At 39.9% G+C, this 22,959-nt stretch overlaps 1 protein-coding gene across 7 annotated transcripts in view; it reads right to left on the bottom strand.

Annotated features, from left to right (window-relative positions):
• NR1H4 (nuclear receptor subfamily 1 group H member 4) overlaps window positions 1-22,959 on the bottom strand; it is a 93,328-nt gene that overhangs the window by 11,714 nt on the left and 58,655 nt on the right. For 3 of the 7 annotated variants that reach the window (XM_077111759.1, XM_077111760.1, XM_077111758.1), the window contains 5 exons: window positions 16,799-17,008; window positions 14,338-14,471; window positions 12,905-13,003; window positions 12,354-12,453; window positions 8,669-8,815 (listed from right to left, as the gene is read on the bottom strand). In XM_077111759.1, the coding sequence (XP_076967874.1) occupies window positions 8,669-8,815; window positions 12,354-12,453; window positions 12,905-13,003; window positions 14,338-14,471; window positions 16,799-17,008 (690 nt within the window). The remainder of the gene's footprint in view (window positions 1-8,668; window positions 8,816-12,353; window positions 12,454-12,904; window positions 13,004-14,337; window positions 14,472-16,798; window positions 17,009-22,959) is intronic. The other 4 variants (XM_077111763.1, XM_077111761.1, XM_077111764.1 and 1 more) reach the window with 2 other exon arrangements.

The raw sequence follows: 22,959 nt of genomic DNA, 5'->3' as shown, positions 1-22,959 counted from the left end.
AGGCAATGTTCTGAAAATCCACTGAGAGAAGAAAATTCATGAATATTAATAATTAGAAGCATCATTATTGATAAAATACAAAGCAGCACGTGAGTGTGAGTGGTTTTATTGTCACAATATGCGGTTGATGTTTGGGGAAAGTATCTGATTACGAACCAGAGGCATGCTTATTATACAGATCATATCCTGAAAAACCTCATCTTTATACTTTCCTGAAATTTGCAAAATAAGAAGTTCTGAAACTTGTGAAATTACAAACAAGGCTTTTCTTTCTTATTATATATTTTAACCTGTAAAACTCACAAAGCTTCTCATCTTTATTGCACTGGTCTCTTTATAGAGCTCCCTGCTGCTTGTCTCAATCTCTCAAACTATCCTTCACATTACTGCTAGAAAGAACTTTTTAAAATATGGCCATGCCACATCCTGCTCAGGATATTACAAATGCTCTGCAGATTGAACTACTTTTGCGGTATTTAATGTCGCTCATAATCTAGCACTTCCTACACTCTCGGCTTCATAAATATCATTTCCCCACAGCATCAAGCCACCTGTGGGTCCTGCATGGGGTGCTTGCTCTTTCCTCCACCTCTCTGCATTTGCTATTTCTTCCCAAGGAAGGTCTTTCTCAGACTTGTGGTTTGACAAGCTCATAACCATTCTCCTTGATCTAACTTTCACTTGGTGAGCCTTTCTTGGCTCACCAAGGATGTTGCTTGAATACACCTTCCTTATGGTACCTGTTACATTGCACGTTGATTTGGAATGCTTGTCCTCTTTCCCATTAGCCTGTGAATTCCTGGAGTACAAAGACCATATATTCTCATCTCCTTACTCTCAGCAGATCTACAGAGCCCGGTACAAAGGAACTATTCAGTGTTATGTGCTGAATGAGTGACTCAATAACTGAGTATAAAGAGCTCTGGTGAAGTGCCGTATTGCTATACATTTCACAAATATTTACGGTAAGATTTATGATAAATTTATCTCATGTAAAAGATACTGCTAATTGCCCCTTATCATCTATTCTCTCCTGCTAGAGCAAGGTTTCTTAATATCAGTATTATTGACCTTTTGGATCAGATAATTCATTGGGGGGAGGGAGGGTTACTGGCCTGTGCATTGCAGGCTGTTTATCACCATTCCTAGGCTCTACCCACTAGATGCCAATAGTTACCTCTCCCCCAGTCATGCCTCTCAGATATGTCTTCAGACGTTGCCAAAGGCCCCTGGGCAGTAGAGTCAATGGATGGAGGATTAACGGATGGACGGCCAATGAATGGAGGGTGTACTGGAACAAGAAATCACTGGAGCCAGAGTGCTAGAGGAGGTGACTGGAAAGTCCATGAGTGACGGCAGAGGGAAGGGATGCTTGGGAACAAGATTTTGTAGGTTGGCAGTTATTAATGTTACTAGGGACCCGGCCTGGTGTGGGATTATAATAGCTACTGCAATGTGTTACGAAGAACAAATGGGTCATTTGGGGGCAGCACTGTGGTAGCCATGGCCATTGCCCATCCGGACGTGCCTCCAGGAGAGCTGCGGTAGGAAGTGTGGTTGACTAATAACCTCCAGCTGCCGCCCATGGGTGCTGGACACTCACCCCAGCCTTCTGCAGCCAGGGACTGAGCATGGAGGGGCCCGAGTGCTGGCCCACTCCTGCCTGGTGAGGCAACCTTGGGGCTGCTTTGGCTTGGCCACGCTCACTGGCCTAGCAGGGACTTTCTCAGAGCTGTGCTCTGGTCTGCGGCTCTTCCCACTCGATCCTGCCTTCCCTCTCTCCCCTCACAGTTGTCGCATCAGCTTGGCAGTGTAAAGCCTCTCCTTGCCCACACCTGCCTCCTCCCGCTTTGTTCCTCAGAGGCATTTCCCTAATTTAATCTCTCGCACGTCTAATCCTATTTTGGCACTGCTTCCTTCAGGACCCAAACTCACACAAACCCTTAGAATAGAGCCCAGCATGTAGTACCTGCTGAGTACTTGCTGGCCTGTAGTACTGTACTCACAGATTCTTACATTATGCATATAAGCCTTTTCTAAACATGCCAAAAATTCCCTCTTAGCTTCCCAGTAAATGTTTTTGGAAAATTCTGTTTTTCTCTCAACTGAATCAGAGTGAAAAAAGATTTTCCCACCTGTTCTAGTTTGCTAGCTGCCGGAATGCAACACACCAGAGACGGATTGGCTTTTGATAAAAGGGGATTTATTTCATTAGTTCGTCAGAGGAAAGGCATCTAACTTTCAACTGAGGTTCTTTCTTACATGGGAAGGCACAGGATGGTCTCTGCTGGCCTTCTCTCCAGGCCTCTGGGTTCCAACAACTTTCCCTGGGGTGATTTCTTCCTGCATCTCCAAAGGCCTGGGCTGAGCTGTGAGTGCTGAGATGAGGTATGTAGAGCTGCTTGGGCTGTGCTATGATGAGCTCTCTCATTTAAGCACCAGCCAATTAAGTCAAACATCATTCTGATGAGCTCTCTCATTTAAGCACCAGCCAATTAAGTCAAACATCATTCATTGCAGCAGGCACGCCTCCTAGCCGACTGCAGATGTAATCAGCAACAGATGAGGTTCACGTACCATTGGCTCATGTCCACAGCAACAGAACTAGGCCTTCACCGGGCCAAACTGACAACTGAATCTACCACACCACCTCAGCCAGATTGGGGAAGGGACCCAGTACTATCCCAATGGGCATCACAGAAGGACCACACCCAACTTGTCTCGGGACTCAGGAGATCCGATGGAGCCAGGCAGGGAAAACAGATGGTGAGCAACCAGAAGAGAGAGGGAGAGAGAAAGAGGCAGAGAGAGAGAGGACAGTTCCTGGATAGCTCCCCTTCAGATGTCCCCTTGTCAAGACATTTCAGTTCATATGAGAGAAAATGCATTCCATCCCTGTCTGGCAACTGAATCCATTCTAAATGACTCATCTTTGAGGAGGAGGAGAAGGAACACAGAAGCGCTCCCCCACCCAAACAGTCTTTTCCTTTTCTTGAATGTAAATGCAGAAGAGGGTGCTTTCCCCCCAAATTAACGGTGACAGACAAGGTCTGGAGAAAGGGCTTCTCCTTGCTGAGCTGTCAGGCAGAGTTGCCATCACTCTGATTTTCAGGACAAGAACCATCTGAAAAGTAAATAAAGAGGCAAGACTCATAGCTGCAACTCCCCATTCATTCATTCATTCATTCATTTCGCAGATTTTCATTGAGCACCACTCAAAACCAGGCATGTGCTAAATGCCTGGGATTAAACTGTGAGTCTCAAAGAGGCAATCCCTGCCTTAAGGAGTTTCTAATATTAAAATACAGGCAAAACTGCAGAACAAACACTAAAGTTAGACATAATTTTGAAGAGATTAAACGAGCTGTGAGGGTATACATCAGTAGCTTTTTTTGAGAAAATGTGGGACATGCAGCTAGCTAGTAAATGGTGGTGCCTAGACCCCAAAGACGCTGCAGACACCATGCCCTCACCACCACCGCCTCGTAACTGGTAATGAAAGCACACACAAACCAGAGGCAGAGCCTTCAGTAGGTAAAGAGACCCAGCCTTAAAGTGAAACATGTTTGGTCACATGAGTCATCACCCCTTTTGATTTTATTAGTTCCTTAAAAATCAGAGTTTGATGTGTGCACTTTCTTTAAGAAAGCATCTTCACAGTCCACAGGAGTCAGGATGAAATAACCAGGCAGCTTAAGCTGGGGAGGCTTCACACATTGCAAGCTCAAGCACAACAATTTTCTGCGTAGAAAGAGATGCACTAATCCACATTCAATAGCCTAAGCTAACCATTAAAATCATGCACACGAAAATTCAGCACCTTGCTTCATGTCATGATCAGGTTCATGTGTCAACTTGGCCAGGTGGTGATACCTGTTTGTCTGGTTGGGCAAGCACTGGCCTGTCTGTTGTTATGAGGACATTTCATGGACTTAAATCATGATTATGTTGGCTGTATCCACAGCTGATTGTGTTTGTAATTAGCTAAGGGGAGTGTCTTCTGCAATGAGTGATGCTTAATCTGATCACTGGAAGGCTTTTAAGGAGGATTCAGAAGAGATAGTCACTCTTCCTGCTTCAGCTGGCGAGCCTCCCCTGGGGAGTTCATCCAGACCCTCCATCAGAGTCGCTGACTTCACAGCTTGCCCTGTGAATTTTGGACTCTTCCATTCCTGTGGTTGTCCAGCCAGCCTCTCCTGAGAGTTCGTTGCAGACTTCATCGGAGTTACCAGCTGGACTCTGCATTCTCATGGTTATGTGAGACACATTTATAAATGTTGTATCTACAGATATCTCCTGCTGATTCTGTTTCTCTAGAGAATCCTCACCAATAAACCTCCTTTACCTCTTTCTTAAGCTCAACTTTCAATTACTAATTTAATTAGATTTAAAATCAAAATACCTTAAGAAGTTGACTGGCTAAACAATGTATCAGAAAAACTGAATTAGTTAAAAGGAAAAGACCTATAGAACTGAATGGTGCCTGTAGACTACCTGATTCAACTCTTTTCCCTTACCCCTAGCCTGGACATACACACATACACACTACATAAAATTAAGGCCCAGAACAGGTAAGTGATAAACTCTGTTTATCTCCTTCTATCCAGGATAAGAATCCATATTTTTGACCACATATATCTTTCAAGGGGTACAAAAGCTGCAGTGATATCTCATCCATATTCTTCCCAATCTCTCCATTTCTCCTGGCACCAGGGAACCTCTTGCCTCCCAACAGGTCTCTCCAGCCCTGACTCATCCTAACACTGCTGGGAAATTTGTCCTTTTAAAGCATGATTTTGATGCTTTACCTCCTGATAATGGATCAAATTGTGCATCCCAGTTTGGACATGTTCTTGGTCAGTGTTCTGGTGGTGTGACCCACTGTAAATAAAAGATGTTACATCAATTAAGGTATGGCCCAACTAGATCAGGATGGCTTTCATTCTGATTCCTGGAACCCTCTATTAGCACACTGAAGGGCAGACAGACAGAGAGATGCCACCGGGAGCAGCCAGGCCTGGAAGCCCATGGAGCGCCAAGGAGAAAGGAGAGGACATTGGCATGTGCACTGCCACTGCCATGTGACAGAAAAGCCAAGGAGCAAGGGTCCCTGGCAACCAGCCCTGGAATGCCACAGCCTTCAGGGAGAGAGCATTGCCTGCTGAGGGCTTCTTTTGGACTTCTCCTAGCCTCAAACCTGTGAGCCAATAAACCCATTGTTTATGCCAGTCCTTTGTATGGTGTTTGTTTCCGCTTGAAACGAAACACCTTCCTGCTCAAAAATCCTTAATGCCTTCCCATTGCTCACGAAAAAAGAACAAAGTCAAGCTAACATTCGAGACCCTCAACCATCTGATTCTGACTTCTTTTTCTTCTCCTTTAATGTTAAAACCCTTAATCTGATCAAACTCAATGACTCACTTTTTGTGCCCACGGCCCAGTCTTTTTGCTTCCATCCCTTTGCTTCTGCGGGTCCCTCTCTCCTGGACTTCCACTCAGGGCATCCAAATCAAACATCAGTCAAGGCCCAGCTTGAAGACCAGTGAAAGCTGTCCAGAGCCTTCCCAACTAGAAGTCCTCTCTTGCTTAGTTCTTTTCTTCCACAGCTTATTATAATAATCCATGCACAGTTCTTATCTTCCTACTAGTCTGTATGTTTCTTAAGGGCAGGTAACATGCCTGATTTATCTCTTCACAGTGACTTGCTAATAAATAGTTTGGGGGTATATATGAATAATGCATGCAAGAAGATTTAATAATGGAGGAAGGGAAAAGAGTTAAGGGGAGGTTTGTATTTTCTACTTGGTGAGGGTGTGTTTATAGGTTATCTTTCTCTTGGAAACAATGAAATTGTCTAAAACTGAGTGTTGATGGACTGTTGACTTTGGACATTAGACATGATGCTCCATGAATGGAGGTGGCTGAAGGATGCACTGACTGAGAAGTAGATTGGCAAACAATGGTGTATACATATGATCAAATATTGTGCTGCTACAAAAAGAAACAAAGTTGGGAGGCATATAACATTGTGAATGAACCTGTGGGACATATGGTGAGGCAAAATAAGCCAGAAACAAAAGAACAATTATGTATGGTCTCATTTAGAAAATACTTAAAAGAAAACAGGGGCCTAGATGGTAAGCTTTTATAGTAGTCACATTTAGTCTGGAGCAGTAATTGTTATTTCTGGATTTTGAGAGGCTGTTTTATATATGTATAACCTGGTCTTTAGAGATAAGAATGAAGCTGATCAGGTCAGGATTAAGGTAACTTCAGAATGCAGGGACAAGGAAGACATTATCTTTATTTTAGAACCTCATCTACTCTTTGAGACCAAAGGAAGAAAGGATTATTTTGTCTAGAACCTAAACTTTTTGTAGCACATGATCCAACTGAATCTGTCTGGACAGATCATTTAAACAATCCAAACACAGGGAGCCCAGAACAAGAATGAAGGCCTTTAATCCTGTATAGTTTAATGTAATGCCTGGATATATTACAGAGTATATTAAGCAGATAATAAAAAGCACTGGAAAAGTTCCTTGAGGGATGGGAGAAAAAATATATGGGACTACTAAACTTTACCACTGGGGAAACCCGTGATACTGTGTCAAACGTTAGGGTCATCCAAATCAATAGGCCAAGCCCTTGATCTTGAGGCTTGCTCTTGTGAAGCTTATGTATATAGCAGAGAAGCTTAGCCTACCTATAAGTATTCCTAAGACTCACTTCTGGAGGACCTCTTTTGTTGTTCAGATGTGGCCTTTCTCTTTCTATGCCAAACTCTGCAGGTGGAATCTTTACCCTCTCCCCTACAAGGGACATGACACCCAGGGATGAAAGTCTCCCTGGCAGCATGGGAGATGACTGCCAGGGATGAGCCTCGCCCTAGCACCATGGGATTGACAATGCCTTCCTGACCAAAAGGTGGAAAAGAACTTTAAAAATAAGGCATCAGTAGCAGAAAGAGTTCCAATAGAGCCGAGAGGCTATTCTTATGAGAGTTTCAGCTAAATATTGCTATTTACCATGTTCTGCCAAACCTCAACCAAAACCCTTCCCGCCAACCCTAAAGAACAGCTATGGCTTTATCTGAGATTTTACAACTACTCCATGCACTATGATTACTTTCCAGAAACCCACAACCTCTATTTGGGTCCCTGGACCAGATGAGTCCTGAAACCCAGAGGGTCCAGCCTCTCCAGAACATCAGCTGGTTCCATCTCCCTACCCCATATTGTTGACAGCCCTTTCCAACATGAAAAAGTTAGAAATACTCCTAAAGATTGGGAGAAAGATTGAAGGAGAAATTGGAGTTATAAGAGAGAAGATAGGATTTAACAAATGAATATGACTGCTAAATCATTATACTGTTATTTCTTTTAATCCCCAGTGTCTTGGTACAGACAGAAGTAAAAACCTCAGATTGTGGAATTGTAAACCATACTAAACTCTGAAATCTGTTCTACAACTAATTATTGTAGTGTCTTTGGAATTTATTGCTTTTTTTGTATATGTGTTATTTTTCACAATTAAAAAAAAGATGCATTCTGAAATTGTGGAACTGTAACCCATAACAAACTCTGAAATCTGTTCCATAACTATTTGCTAAATTGTACTTTAAAATCTATTGCTTTTTTGTATATATTTTACATCTCACAATAAAAAAAAATGGTAAAAAAAGTATATGTTTTAAATATCTACCAATGATGTTAATTATACTTTCAGCTGTTAATTACGAGAGAAAACAATGACTATGGGAAGACTACCTAAAAACTTTCCTTCCAATCTTTATTCTCAACCACTGGCTTTAAAAGTTTTTAAGCTTGTTACAATCAGTTTTTTTACATTACGAAAAAGTGAAGACCTTAAGATGTCATATCATCTCATTCAACTCTACCCTACCTTCATAAATAAACTCTCTCAGGAATTAAAACAAATGCTTTTTTAAAGATTTCCTAAAGTAAATTACACAGAGTTCTTGGTAATTCCAATAACTCTTGACCTTCCATGTCACAAAATTAATTAGAAAGAGTTACTTGTGCTATTATTTCTTTTTGTCTCTTGAGAAGCAGCATTTCAGGCTGACTCTCTGGGCAAGTTAACTTCTCTGCCTTGGATTCCTCATCTATAAAATAGGAACAATAATAGTACTAATTTCATAGGATTTTGCAAGTATTTAATGAAATAATATATGTAGCATATTTAGAGCAGTGTCTGTAACCTAGGGACATGTAAATACTGCTACAGTGTTTTTTTCTTAGTTTACTTTGAATAGAGATGGATAATAGTTGGATACCTAATCTTTCACACCTGAAGACTTTGAATAAATGAATCTTCTGGGCAAACTAATACCAGTTATTTTATGCTTTTAAAAATCAGTCTAATTTTCCAAGTTTTAAAACGATCCTTCTTTGATCCTTCATTTCAGCACAGTGAAAAGAAAAATCTTTGGTATTTTGCTATTACAACAGGTCTTTCTGAACCAACCTTTTAAAAGTCCTTTCTATTTAACACATATTTTTTGAGAGCCAGTCACTGCGCAAAGCTCAACCAACACGAAACATTTGCATAAAATATACATGGGCCCTGCTTTCTTTCAGGCGGTGAAAAAATACTTATTTTTTAACAGAAAAAAAGCTCTTTTACCATTAGCCAAATTACTTACCACTCTTCCGAATTCTTTCTTCCAGTAGGACAGCATGTCCAGCTGGAAGTTTCTTATTGAAAATCTCAGCTGAACGCAGGAACATAGCTTCAACTGCAGACCCTTTCAGCAAAGCAATCTGATCTTCATGATCCAAAGTCTGAAATCCTGGATAAAGACAATAATCAAATTATTCATGTTCTTAAGTCAGTATCGAGGAACTGTGAACAATATATAACAACATGTAATCATCACCATTATCCCCACTGATAAAACATCTTCATAAAGTTATTTTTAATTGTTTCAAAATTGGGCAGTCAAACCAAGTCAGCAAGTATCAACTGTGCTCCCCAAATACAAGTAGACTTTCATCTTCATGGAGGAGGATTTTTTGAACAAGTTGGACAAAGGGGGTGTTTAAGGCCACACCTGGTGTGTGACAGGGTCACCTCTGCATAATCCACAAGCCAGGAAGTTCTGGAAGCGCATCCAGAAATTTAAAGTGCTATTTGGCCGACTCATGAGTCTCTAATCAATCTGCAGAATGAGCCGCATTTCCCCACGAAACCAGTCAGTGACAGTTAGGGCATCTGCTCTGAGCTCAGCACTGTACCACATAGGATGCAGAGCATTAGACAAATAGAAGTCATGGCCGTTCTGAAGGACTGTCACACTGCCTGAAAAATACAAAGTCCTTAGCCAGGCTTATAAGGCCTTACATGATATGCCCCTGGCCACTGGTTCTCCTGCTCCTTCCCTCCACTCATTGTGCTCCAGCCACTCTGACCTCCTGGCTTGACTTCAAACACACAAATCTGCTTCTGCCTAAGGAACGCTCCCCACCCCCACCCGCTCCAGGCCTTGCCTGCACTCAGATCTGTTCCAAGGCTAGCCCACCTAAAATGGTACTCTCCAGTGCACATGCTTTACCTTTGTGCATGGTACTCAACTGCTCCCTGGCATGATATTATAGGTTTATTTGCTTATTTGTTAACTGTCTGCCATCTTTACTGGAATGTAAACTTCTTGGGGATAGGGACTTTGACTGTTTTGTATCAAAATCAGATCTGCCAGTATCTGGCAGATAATACCTATCCAAGAATTATTTGTTGGATAATCAGTGAATGAATGAATGAAAAGGAAATGAAGCATTGGTACACACACACCACTGGAGATAAACCATCACCATCGGGGTCTAAATGGTTTAGGAAAGTGTTAAATGGCAACGGACATTTATAGAAGAGAACAATGTCAAGTGTTTTTCCCTTTCATATTTAAATGTTTTTCCTTCTGCTTTACTTATTAAACATGTATTGACTGTACTCTTTCTGTCCCTGAGAACTGGGAGAGGAGGTAGGAATAAAGAGATGTATAAGATAGTGCCATTGCTTTAAGATATCATATTTCTCCCTTTTCTAATTCTTCTTCCACCACAGTGTTTATCTTTGATTTTTGCTCCATTTTCTTTCCCTCCCTCCAGACCTTTTATCTTTCTGGTCATGCCTTCAGTCGAATTAGCATATAATAAATCAAGTTCTTTCATTGTCAATTAAGAAATGAAAGGATAATAATGTTTCAATGATAAAAGAATAGACTCCTCACATTTATGAATTTTATGACTGCTATGTCTATCCATGACAAGTTTAATAAAATAATGACGTAATCCTAGTAAAAAAAAAAAAAAAGGTAAGTGAACATGTCCAATTAAAATCCTACGTCAGAAAGCTACCTTTTGTAATTTAATATTAAAATGTTATGAATAAATAATAGGGGGAACAAATGTTAAAATAAATTTAGTAGATTGAAACGCTGGTGATCGGTGAAGGGGAGGGGTAAGGGGTATGGTATGTATGAATTTTTTTCTGTCTTCTTTTTATTTCTTTTTCTGAATTGATGCAGATGTTCTAGGAAATTATTATTATGAATATACAACTATGTGATGATAGTGTGAGCTATTGATTACAAGAACAGAATGATCATATGATAAGAATGTGTTTGTTTGTGGTTATGTATCATAAATAAAAATAAACAAATTAAAAAAAAAGTGTTATGCTGTTATACAAGGTTTTTGTTATACTCTAGACCACAGGATCCAAATGCACTAATAGTTTTGAAAAACACTGAAACAACTTAAACCTATTAATTTGTGACACCACCAATAAGGAGGTGGAAAGAACCCTTGCAGTCCAGCTTCAATACTGCCATCGTCTATTGGAATAACTGTGGATAAGTCCCCTTTACCTCACTTACAAGTGTTCATCAGGCACATCATTTTTTGAATCTCTCTCCATTTTGTTTTCTCGTCCCTCTTCTACTGACTTTTTTATTTCATGCCTTTTTGCCTGGACTAGTGCAGTAGCATACAAACTGATCCCTCCTATGTCCACTGTCTTTCCATTTAAATCCATCTTATGTAAATTTCATAAAGTCATCTCTTTGCAACATAAATCTCATCATGCCCCTCTCTACAATCTGATTGAAAATCACCAGTAACTCTACTATCCAGGTGATAAGGATTAAATTCCTTCGTAAGGGCCTTATCAATCTGCTGTCAATTTACCTTAAGTCCAACCAACGAACCCACTGCACATTATATTCCCACCACAATAAATTTTCTCTCCCTTCTCTAATCATCACATTCTCGTTCCCACTTCATTACATTTGCACAAGCATTTCTCTCTACTTGCAATGCCCCTTCTCCTCCATTCCACTTAGAAAACTCTTTTTCCTTTTACACTCAACTCAAATGTGACCCTCTCTGAAGACTTTCTTTCTTTCCCAAACACAATTAGCAACTGTTTCCTCTAGTTCAAACAGTGCTTTCTATATGGTTTTTATTGTAACTTCAATCACTCTTCTTGAAGGTAATAGGTTGGTACTTAGAGGAAGTGCTGACAAATACTTATTGATTAAATAAAGTGAATGACAACGTTAAGAAGTCTCAGTTGATGTATTATGCTGGTTTGGATCTCTGGTGGACCCCGGAAAAGCCATGTCCTTTAATTCTCATTCAATATTGTTGACTGGGAGCTTTTCAATTGTTCCCATGGAGATGTGACTCACCCAACTGTGGGTGTTGACTTTTGATTAAAGGGAGATGTGACACCACCCATTCCAGATGGATCTTAATTAGTTTAATGGAATTCTTTAAAAGAGGAAACATTTTGGAGAGATCCCCTTTTTTAGAGCCACAAGAACCACGAGGACCCACACAGCCAGAGACCTTTGAAGATGAAGAAGGAAAATGGGAACTTCATGAGATAAGAAGCCTGGAGACAGCAAGCAGAGGTCGCCATGTTCACCATGTGCCTTTCCAGTTGGGAGAGAAACCCTGAACGTCATTGGCCTTCTTGAACCAAGGTATCTTTCTCTGGGTCCCTTCGATAGGCTATTTCTTAGACTTGCTTTAATTGGGACAATTTCATGACCTTAGAACTGTAAATTTGCAACTTAATAAATTCCCCTTTTTAAAAGCCATTTCATTTCTGGTACATTGCATTCTGGCAGCTAGCAAACTAGAATGTGTATTGAGTTAGAAGAATTAATATAAATGATTTTAAGACCACTCTGACTCTAGTATTTCATGCCTACTGTAATTAGATACATTAATTTAAAGCAAATGTGAGATAATTCTCATTTTACAATGAACAGACTTTCCTCTCTCTCTCTGAGTGTAACAAGAGAAATACCTACATGGTTACATTACCTGGGAGCCTTTTTGTAAATTCCACAAGAATCTGTACATGGCTGGTAGCCATTTCAGTTAAAATGAGAAAATTTTCTTCTGCACTGAATTCTTCTTTTAACTACATTTTAAGAAAAAAAAATGATTAGTAAGCAGATTAGAAAAGGATAAATGAAAATAAAATTCTTAGATTTAAAAAGAACAATATTGGGCAGGCCACGGTAGCTCAGCAGGTAAGAGTGCTTGCCTGCCATGGCCAAGGACCCGGGTTCGATTCCCGGTGCCTGCCCATGTAAAAAAAAAAAGAACAATATTACTAAGTTTTGCCATAAAATTTAAAGACTCCACTCATATTTTTCAGACCCTTGGAGAACAACGACTATTACCAAGATAGATATGAGACTTCTCATTCTTTAACTGTTTAATGCTACTAGAAGTTTAAATGTATAACTTTAATTCTCTGTTCTAATAATTTCAAGGTGAGATATTCACATATAAATTCCTCTTTTGAGGCAGTAAAATCTCCAGAAAATGTTAACTTAAACCCATGTATTTTCAGATATTGTACGTACAATTTTATTTGTTATTTCTTGAGGCATCCTCTGTTTGCTATATGAATCCATGATATAATGTAGAAGAGTCTGTTGATCTGGGGTGAGCTCAGTTTTCTCCTACACTGGCAAGAAAATAGAAGGTATGAGGAAGGATGGTTATAAGGCAGTCTTGCTATATGTGTATCCATCGGCAGTGAACTAGTAGCAGAAATTAATTAGTGAAATTAGAATTTATTAATTAATTCCCTAACTTTGGCAGGAAATATGGGGTCTGATGGTTCTCTGTGTTCTGGGGCACACTGTATCACATTTAGTGACTCATTTTCCTATCTGTAAAATTAGAATAGCCAAACATCCCTATCACATATTTCTTGGGAGTAACTATTACACTGGCTATCAAGCATACTGTATTCATTCACAGAGAAATGCAGTGGAAATTCAAAGCTTAATCATAACTAAGGAAAGGTTCTCGTGTATAAAATAGAGAACCCCTCTAAGGATATTCATGTAGGGCAGAGGGGGTCAAACTCACCCATTTTTCTAAATAAAGTTTTACTGGACACAGCCACACTCATTCATTTACATATTGTTTATGCTGCGTTCACGTTTAAGGAATGAGAACAGAGCTGAGTAGCTGTGAGAGAGAGCAGGAGGCACAGCCCAAAATCTGCCCCTTCCCAGAAAGGAAGGCTTTGCTGACCCCTGGGGTAGACTTGTCAATTCAGACCTCAACACTCTGTCAACCCTTCGCTCCTTTATACCAAAGTGTTAACAAATGACACTAAGGCCAAAAAATAAAAAAACAAATAATCTTTTTCTGAAATGAATACAAAATAATATACTTGAAAAACTAAACGTGGATATTTTGCCTTGTCATTAGCATTATAAATATTGAAAAGGGTGTGACGTGGACCTTTATGGCTCATTGGCTTATCAGCCACTGGCCGATTAAAATTTCTCCAAATGTCCTGTGCATTTGTCCTGGGTTGCTCAAAAGGATTTCTTGAGTAATCTGTGACCAGTAGGAGGGCCTTTTCTCTGTGGGTCCACGGATACGTAGTCACCCGTTTTTATCCATTAGCGTGGACTAACCCAGAAGCTTCTACTCAATCCTTCCCACTCTGAGCCTCCTTCTCAAAGACAGGGTAAAAATCAGTGTCATCAAATCCCAGTTTGAAAAATCCTTTTATACACCAAACCATTCCCTCTGGCAACCACTGGGTAGTAGGAGTGGCATGGAGCCAGAGAGAAAGAGGAATTTCACTTTTTACTTTGCGCACTGCTAATACTTCCATTTTTACACTCAAACTTGTATTATTAAGAAGAAAAGAAATCCATTCACGGCACAACTGGAAAGGAAATTCTGCTTGCAGCTGGGGCTCTGATTTGGAAGCCCCAACCAAATCGCAAAAGCTGAGCTCGCGCTGGCGCCAGCGGGCTGGTGGCCTCACCCTGCAGGACGTGGTCGGAGAAGCCCCCTGTCTCGAGTCGCGACCTTCGCTGCCTTCGCTGGAGGCGGGCCCGGAAGGCTGCTTCACGTTCTTCCTCAGTCGTTTGGATTTACACTGAATTTCAGTTAGCAGGCCTGAGAAAATAAACAGAGATTGCCCCAGTCACAGCAAGTAGTGCTGGACGCCGGCTGATGAGGCCGCGGCGGCGCAGCGGACCCCGCAGAGCTCAATGCAAAGTGGCGCAGGGCCCGTTCGCCTCCCCCAGAAGAGGAGACCCAGGTCTGACTCCCGCCTTATCCTAACTGCATCCTCTGGCAGTCTCGGTTTCTTCACGTGGAAAATGGAAATGTCTTCTTCACATTTGAATGATGTGCACTGATGACATGCAATCAGAGCACTTTTTAGAATATAGGCTTTATATAAAGACTCTAAGACCAAAGTGCTGGACAAATGCAAGGTATTTGGTCAAAAAAAGATGAGTCAATATAGTCCACTTTTTGAAACTTCATACAACAGAGGGCAACGAAACAAATTGTACCCAATTCAAATGTGAAATAAAAGGGACTCAATTCAAATAAAGACTTTATTAACTATTGGTTGGTATCATTTTAAAACAAAATGAAAAAATTCATTTATTTTTTCAACAACTATTATTGAGTATCTATCATATACCAGGCACATGCTGCATGAAATGAATATTAAGAAAAATATAAAAACAGGAAGAGTGATTTATACCTAGGAGTCTCTTTAAGGAACTGAAAGAAGGAAAATTTATATGAAATAATCAAAGTATCCTATGTTCATAGGTAAAATGATAGAGCCCCAAGATATTTGGTATGGATTCAAAAAATTCTGTTGTCTAATTCATTTTAGAGATGAGAAAACTGGTCCAGGTTGGTTGGCCATTTGCCCTTTGTCCCGCAGCCAGCAAGGGACAGAACCAGAGAAATGACATTTTTTCTATTCCCAGCCCAGAGGACCTTGAAAGTTGGTATTTCGAAACAGCATTAATATTATTTTTGCCCATGTTTGCATAACTGTACCATAAGAAGTATATAACTTTACACTAAACACAGATAAGCAAATTTGTCAAATATAGCAAATGTCAGATCCTTTAGGAAAAAAATTTAAAATTACTGAAAATGTAATTAAAGATGAAAATGCCTCAAGGTGACTTTGGAGATTTCTTTTGAATGAGTCTATGATCTCATCATTGATTTGCACTTCAAGAGAGCTATAAAAATAATGTGGAACAATCTTCCAGACCTCCATTTAATTGACTGTCTTCTTCTTTCAGTGTTAATTAAACAAAGCTCCAGGAATTTATTTGTGCAGGGGATTTGTTTTATAGAATCATATGGAAGACCTACATCTGTAACGGGATGCATGTGAGCTCATAAATAACTATAGACTCTGGTAGGTGGAGTCATGAAAAATACCCACAGAGCTCCAGCTGGAACAAGTTCATATTTAAATCATGAGCTATATGAGCCCCCGTGTCAAAGAGTTTCCATTACAAGATTGGATTCCAGCCGCAGCCCTTATTGCCTCTCTTGTTTCATATATGCTGAGATTGCGATCGACCGCCATGAAAGCGTCATCCACCCAGAGCTGGATTATTTATCCTGGCCTATTTTTTTTCCCTCCTGCAGATATTATTTGTCCAGGTCCATCCCAGAAGCTTTTACAATTTGGGAACAATGGAATTGGCGTCACCTTCCAAAGGCTTTTATTTCATGTGGCATTCCGTTCCCGAGTGTTATCATCTCCTTGGTGACATGTTTGTCTACTTGTGTTTTGAGGAGGAATAGGACATATCTCACAATCTGAATGGTTAGTAAAATTTGCAGAATGAAAAATTAATTATGTTATTTACTGCCATGCATTCCATATTTTGATGAAGATTATGATTCCTCACAAAGCCAGCAGTTAATGCAGTGTCGCTTTTATCAGATGGAAGGACCAAATTATATTAAAAGTCAGAGTAGTTAATTTCCTGTGTAAACCTATGCAAATTGGTTCAAAGCTGCACTAAGAGAAGACGGATTCTTAATAAAATGACTTGGTTTAAAACTCTATTAGACAATTCAGAGGCAGTTTTATTTAAAAGGCACTCAGTATTTTCCACAACTGTGAATTTTTATGCTAATTAAACAATAAATAAGAAGTGTATCAAAACTAAATTTGGAGACAACTTTTAGATTATCATTCTTTGTAGCTTAGTTATTTTAACTAAGCATGTTATTTTAACAATATGTTATTAATGACACCTTGGTCCACTTATAATCCACTGCAACAATGAATAACCTAAATCAGCTACTTCTTTCCAATGATTAGATTGGCTTCAGTGGATAATTTTGGACAAATTCAGTGGTTCGTTATCCTTTTCAAGACATTTAGGTGACTTCATGAATTATTCCTTCTTTAATATGTGAAGTACCATTATAGTGATATGAATTACCTGGCATCTGCCTCCTTAGGAGATTTTTAGTGGAATTTAATTGCTTGATGAGAATACCTGTATACATACATTCAGCCAACATTCCCATCTCTTTGCATTTCCTTAGTCGACATTCTTGGCACTTTCTCCGCATGTACATGTCCATCACACAGTTGCCCCCATTTTTACATTTGTACACGGCATTTTTGGTAATGCTTCTCCTGAAGAAACCTGTGGAAGAAACACCAAATGGTGTGAAAGGCAGTTCTAACTTTAACTCAGAAAAATACATTTGGATTGACAGCTTCCAGAGGATTTTCTCATGAACTTCTAAGGAGCACCCAGGCAATCTTTGAGCATATTGATGACAAAAGGTACTTTCAACTACATTGCATTGTCCAGGCGGCTGCTGATATTTTAAATTTATCTCTAAGAAATAAGGATGAGCTCAAATTACAGCCTGTCCTAGGAAAAAATCTGAGGTTGATTTTAGAGATGAATTACTTATAAAAAATCTTTGTGGTGGGGGTGCAATTATGTGAGCGCCAGGTGCTGGTGCTACAAAGGAGAATAATTCATCCCTGCCCTCCTAGGGTGTACAGCCTTATCTGAGGGCAAAGGCACACAAGCATCATGGGCTCTGACAAGAGACTATGTTGGAGCATAGCTGGTACAGAGAATGGTCAGTTCTGGATGAATAGGTCATGATAAGAAGTGAGTGTTGAGTCAAGTCTTGGAAAAAGAGTTGCCATTTTCTAGGAAGTTAGGATTAGGCCACATTCAAGGTTTCAACTCAGGATTTAAGTGCCTCACCTGAGGTGTAGCCACAGCCGTCACCTGCTAAGGAGAGACGCCTCGAGTCAGGGAAGGGAAGTGACTGGCTGCTTCCCAGCTTCTCCTTTTGCCCACTTTCCACTTCTACTCTCTCTCTGCCATCTGGCTATGCATGATTTCTGACACTTCAGGAGACAAAAGGGTGAGGCAAGGGAAGAAGTGACAGGAAAGCTCTTACTTGTCTGCATTGTTTTAAATTGGTTTGGATGTAGCAAGGTTTAGAAGTTGATTTTTTCTCCTTTGGGTTAGGTTCTTCAGAAAACTCCCATCAATGGGAGACTTCCTTCTGCAGTTCCTCAATAAGAGCAAATATATCTCTACTCCAACCCACGCATGAATGGATTCACACAGTGTGACTGTCCTTACTTAGCATCTAGGATGTGGCAATTCACCTCCAGCCAATCGGCATTGGGTCCCTAAGCTCCTTGATGTGGCTCTCTTGGCATGGACTGAAGAAAACCCCAGGTGGCTTTCCATGGTCCAGCAAACTCTGTAGGTGAGAAATCTCCCCACATATCCATAAGCAGTCCCCTTAATTCCTGCCCTTTCAGTATCTCAGGTGAGAGACACCAGTTTGCCACGTCCCTCAGATTCAGAGTATAAACATCAATCTCCTCACCTTATACTCAGGAAGACCTTTCATGCGGCCTGAGGTGAGTGGCAGCAGGACCCCCTTATTGAACATACTTTACCTGCAAAAGTGGGGAGGTTCACCTTTTTCTAATTCTCACAAAAGTGCCATGCTCCAGTGGTGGCCTTGGGGACAACGATGTCTGCAATGGGAATGTGGAATTCCCAGAACACCGGTAATAGCCTCCCAAATCTTTATAAGACTTCTCTATAATTTCCAACATCGAATCCCTCCATACTCGCAAGGTAGATACGGTGTTGAACTGGTTCTTGAATACCCTCTGTGAAGTTTCTCCAGAGGATCTCACTTTGGAATGCAGCGTCAAGGTCTTCATGCCTCTGCTGCAATGGAGACAGCAAGAACCCTTCCTAGTTTAACAGCCTATTGGAAAAATACCTAACATTTATTGAGCACTTACTAGCTTTGCCCTAACCCCTTGACCTGCATTCTGTCCCTTAATCCTCATATCAATTTTATGACTTAGATAATATTACATGTCCCATGTTACAGATGAAGAAAAAGATATGATGAAGTTGAGTTACTCAGCCAAAGTCACATGGCTAGTAAGTGGATTAGGAGAGTTCAAACCCAGGCAGTCAATACACGAAGGTGTATATTCTTAACGATTATTCCACAAGTGCCTTCCTTGGGTCACAAGAGAGCAGAATAACTTAATATTAAACACCTATTATCTGGAAGGCACATTCCCATGACCTGGGAGATATCAAGGTGAATAAGACATTCACTGTCTTCAGAGCTTCCAACTTAGTGAAAAGACAAAGAGATAACTTCACAACCTAACACAAGATAGAATGATAGAATAGCTAAATAAATAATCATTGAAGTGTAGAAGCAAAAGTGATTCTTCTTATCATTATTATTATTATTGAAGAGTAGAAGCAGAAGTGCCACCTTATATGCTTGTGAAAGTTTTGATTGTAAGGGGGAGGGGAGCAGGAATCACATTGCAGACACAAAGATTTGCACATTGATTAGGACAAATTTTCAGCAGAAGGCGATAAAATAAACTGTTCTAATAAAATCAGTATAATATTACCATTTCTCAACTACTGGAAGTTTAGGGTCTTGTGTCCATTAGGAGGGATGGCCCTCCTAATTCTGAGTAGAGTAATAAGAGAAATCTTCATGATGAAAGAATTTGAACCGGGCCTTGGAGAATAAGTAGGATTTTGAAACATGGACCATGAGGGAGGAAGGACACACTGGGAAGTGAAAAAAGTCAGGGGGTTCTGGAAGTTCCAAGGAAAGGTAAACAATCCAGCCTGGTGGGAGCATAGCCTGTGAGGAGAATTTGTGGGGGAGGAATGAGAGGATGTAGTAGGAACAGAATGCTCCTAAATGGATGTGAATGCCAAGCAAAGGTGAGAATTTACTGTGCAAAAAGGTAGAAGCCCTTGAAGGTTTTGACTGTTAATATTGGGAGTACAAATGCAAAGCATACATTTTGAAAGACACAGTAGTCAAAAGGAGACGTTTAAAAATAGGAACCATTGGACCAAGATGGTGGCTTAGTGAGGTGTGGGATTTAGTTCGTCCTCCAGAGCAGCCAGTAAGTAGCCAGGAACAGTACAGAACAACTTCTGGGGCTACATCAGTGACCAGACACACACTGTACCCCAGTCTGGACCAGCTGGACAGGCTGTGAGCCCACCCAGAACCGTGAGTCCCCTGAGCCATGGAGTCAGCACCCCTACCCCCCAGAGGGGAAAGGAAAGAGACTTTACTGGCAGCAGGGGTTCAGTACAACCAAGCTCCAATTGTGGAATTTCCAAATTCTGTGACCAAAAGACTGGCTCCACAAGAAATATTTAAGGGAAAACTAGAGACAGATAGGAGAAGACAGGAGAGAGGTGTAGAGAAGAGTGTAGACATAAAGGCTATCAGTAAAGGTAAAAAGAAGAAATTAGATATGACATATAAAATCCAAAAGGCAAAATGGTAGAAGAAAGTACTGTCTGTACATTTAACATTTTAATATTAAACTCCCCAATCAAAAGACATAGACTGCCAGAACATATTAAAAGACAGGACCCATCTATATGCTGTCTACAGGAAATGCATCTTAGACCCAAGGATAAATATAGGTTGAAAGTGAAAGGTTGGGAAAAGATATTTCAAGCAAATAACAATCAGAAAAGAGCAGGAGTAGCTATGCTAATATCCAACAAATTAGACTTCAAATGTAAAACAGTTAAAAGAGACAAAGAAGGACACTATGTATTAATAAAAGGAACAATTCAACAAGAAGACATAACAATCATAAATATGTATGCACTGAACCAGAATGCTCCAAAATACATGAGGCAAACACTGAAAAGAGAAATAGACACATCTACCATAATAATTGGAGACTTAAATTCCCTGCTCTCATCAATGGACAGAACATCTAGACAGAGGATCAACAAAGAAACAGAGAATTTGAATACTGCAATAAATGAGCTAGATTTAACAGACATTTATAGAACATTGCACCCCACAACAGCAGGATGCACCTTTTTCTCAAGTGCTCATGGATCATTCTCAAGGACAGACCATATGCTGGGTCACAAAGCAGGTCTCCATAAATTTAAAAAGATCAAAATCATACAAAACACTTTCTCAGATCATAAAGGAATTAAGTTGGAAATCAGTAATAGGCAGAGTGCCAGGAAATTCACAAATATATGGAGGCTCAACAACACACTCTTAAACAACAATCTTCTCTTTCAATTACAAGAGAAATCAGTAAATATCTTGAGGCAAATGAAAATGAAAACACAACATATCAAAATTTATGGGATGCAGCAAAGGCAATGCAAAGAGGGAAATTTATTGCCCTAAATGCCTATATCAAAAAAGAAGAAAGAGCAAACATCAAGGAATTAACTGTCCACATGAAAGAACCAGAGAAAGAACAGCAAACTAACCCCAAAGCAAGCAAAAGGAAAGAAATAATAAAGATTAGAGCAGAAATATATGAAATTGAGAACATGAAAACAATCGAGAAAATCAACAAAACCAGAAGTTGATTCTATGAGAAAATCAATAAGATCGATGGAGCCTTAGTGAGGTTGACAAAAAGAAGAGAGAGGATGCAAATAAATAAAATCAGAAATGGAAGAGGAGATGTAACCACTGACCCCGCAGAAATAAAGGAAATAATGAGAGGCTACTATGAACAACTTTATGCTAATAAACTCGACGATGTAGATGAAATGGACAATTTCCTAGAAAGACATGAACAACCAACATTGTTCTTCTGACTCAGGAAGAAATAGACACCTCAACAAACCAATCACAAGTAAAAAAATTGAATCAGTCTTTAAGAAGCTCCCCAAAGAGTGGGCAACAGTGGTGCAGTGGCAGAGCTCTCATCTGCCATGCTGGAGATCCAGGTTCAATTCCTGGTGCCTGACCATGCACACACAAAAAAAAGCTCCCCAAAAAGAAAAGTCCAGGACCAGATGGCTTCACATGTGAACTCTACCAAATATTCGAGAAAGAATTAGTACCAATCCTGCTCAAACTCTTCAAAAAAATTGAAGAGGAGGGAAAGCTGCCTAACTCATCCTACAAAGCCAACATCACCCTCATACCAAAGCCAGACAAAGATATTACAAGAAAATAAAACTACAGACCAATCTCTCTAATGAATATAGATGCAAAAATCCTCAAGAAAATTCTTGCAAATCGAATCCAGCAGCACATTAAAAGAATTATACACCATGACCAAGTAGGATTCATCCCAGGTATGCAAGAATGGTTCAACATAAGAAAATCAATTAATGTAATACACCATATCAACAAGTCAAAACAGAAAAACCCCATGATCATCTCAATTGATGCAGAAAAGGCATTTTACAAAATTCAACATCCTTTCTTGTTGAAAACACTTCAAAGGATAGGAATAGAAGGGAACTTCCTCAACATGATAAAGGGAATATATGAAAAACCCACAGCTAACATCATCCTCAATGGGGAAAAACTGAAAACTTTCCCCCTAAGATCAGAACAAGACAAGGATGTCCACTATCACCATTGTTATTCAACATTGTGTTGGAAGTTCTAGCCAGAACAATTAGACAAGAAAAAGAAATACACGGCATCAAAATTGGAAAAGAAGAAGTAAAACTCTCACTGTTTGCCAATGATATGATACCATATGTCGGAAACCCCGAAAAATCCACAGCAAAACTACTAGAGCTAATAAGTGAGTACAGCAAAGTGGCAGGTTACAAGATCAACACTCAAAAATCTGTGGTGTTTCTATACACTAGTAATGAACAATCTGAGGGGGAAATCAAGAAAAAAATTCCATTTACAATTGCAACCAAAAGAATAAAATATTTAGGAATAAATTTAACTAAAGATACAAAAGACCTGTACAAAGAAAACCATAAGAAATAATTAAAAGAAATCATGGAAGACCTAAATAGATGGAAGGGCATACCGTGTTCATGGATTGGAAGACTAAATATAGTTAAGATGGCAATTCTACCTCAATTGATTTACAGATTCAATGCAATACCAATTAAAATCCTAAAAACTTACTTTCCAGAAATAGAAAAACCAATAACCAAATATATCTGGCAGGGCAAGATGCCTCGAATAGCTAAAAGTATCCTGAGAAAGAAAAATGAAGTGGAAGGTCTCATGCTACCTGACTTTAAGGTGTATTATGAAGCTACAGTGGTCAAAAAAGCATGGTACTAGCATA

The sequence above is a fragment of the Tamandua tetradactyla genome, chromosome 7 (genome assembly GCF_023851605.1).
Source record: "Tamandua tetradactyla isolate mTamTet1 chromosome 7, mTamTet1.pri, whole genome shotgun sequence".
In the NCBI taxonomy this organism is placed as follows: domain Eukaryota; kingdom Metazoa; phylum Chordata; class Mammalia; order Pilosa; family Myrmecophagidae; genus Tamandua; species Tamandua tetradactyla.
Note: the sequence above shows the minus strand (reverse complement) of the source record. Positions and strands in the feature narration are given on the sequence as shown.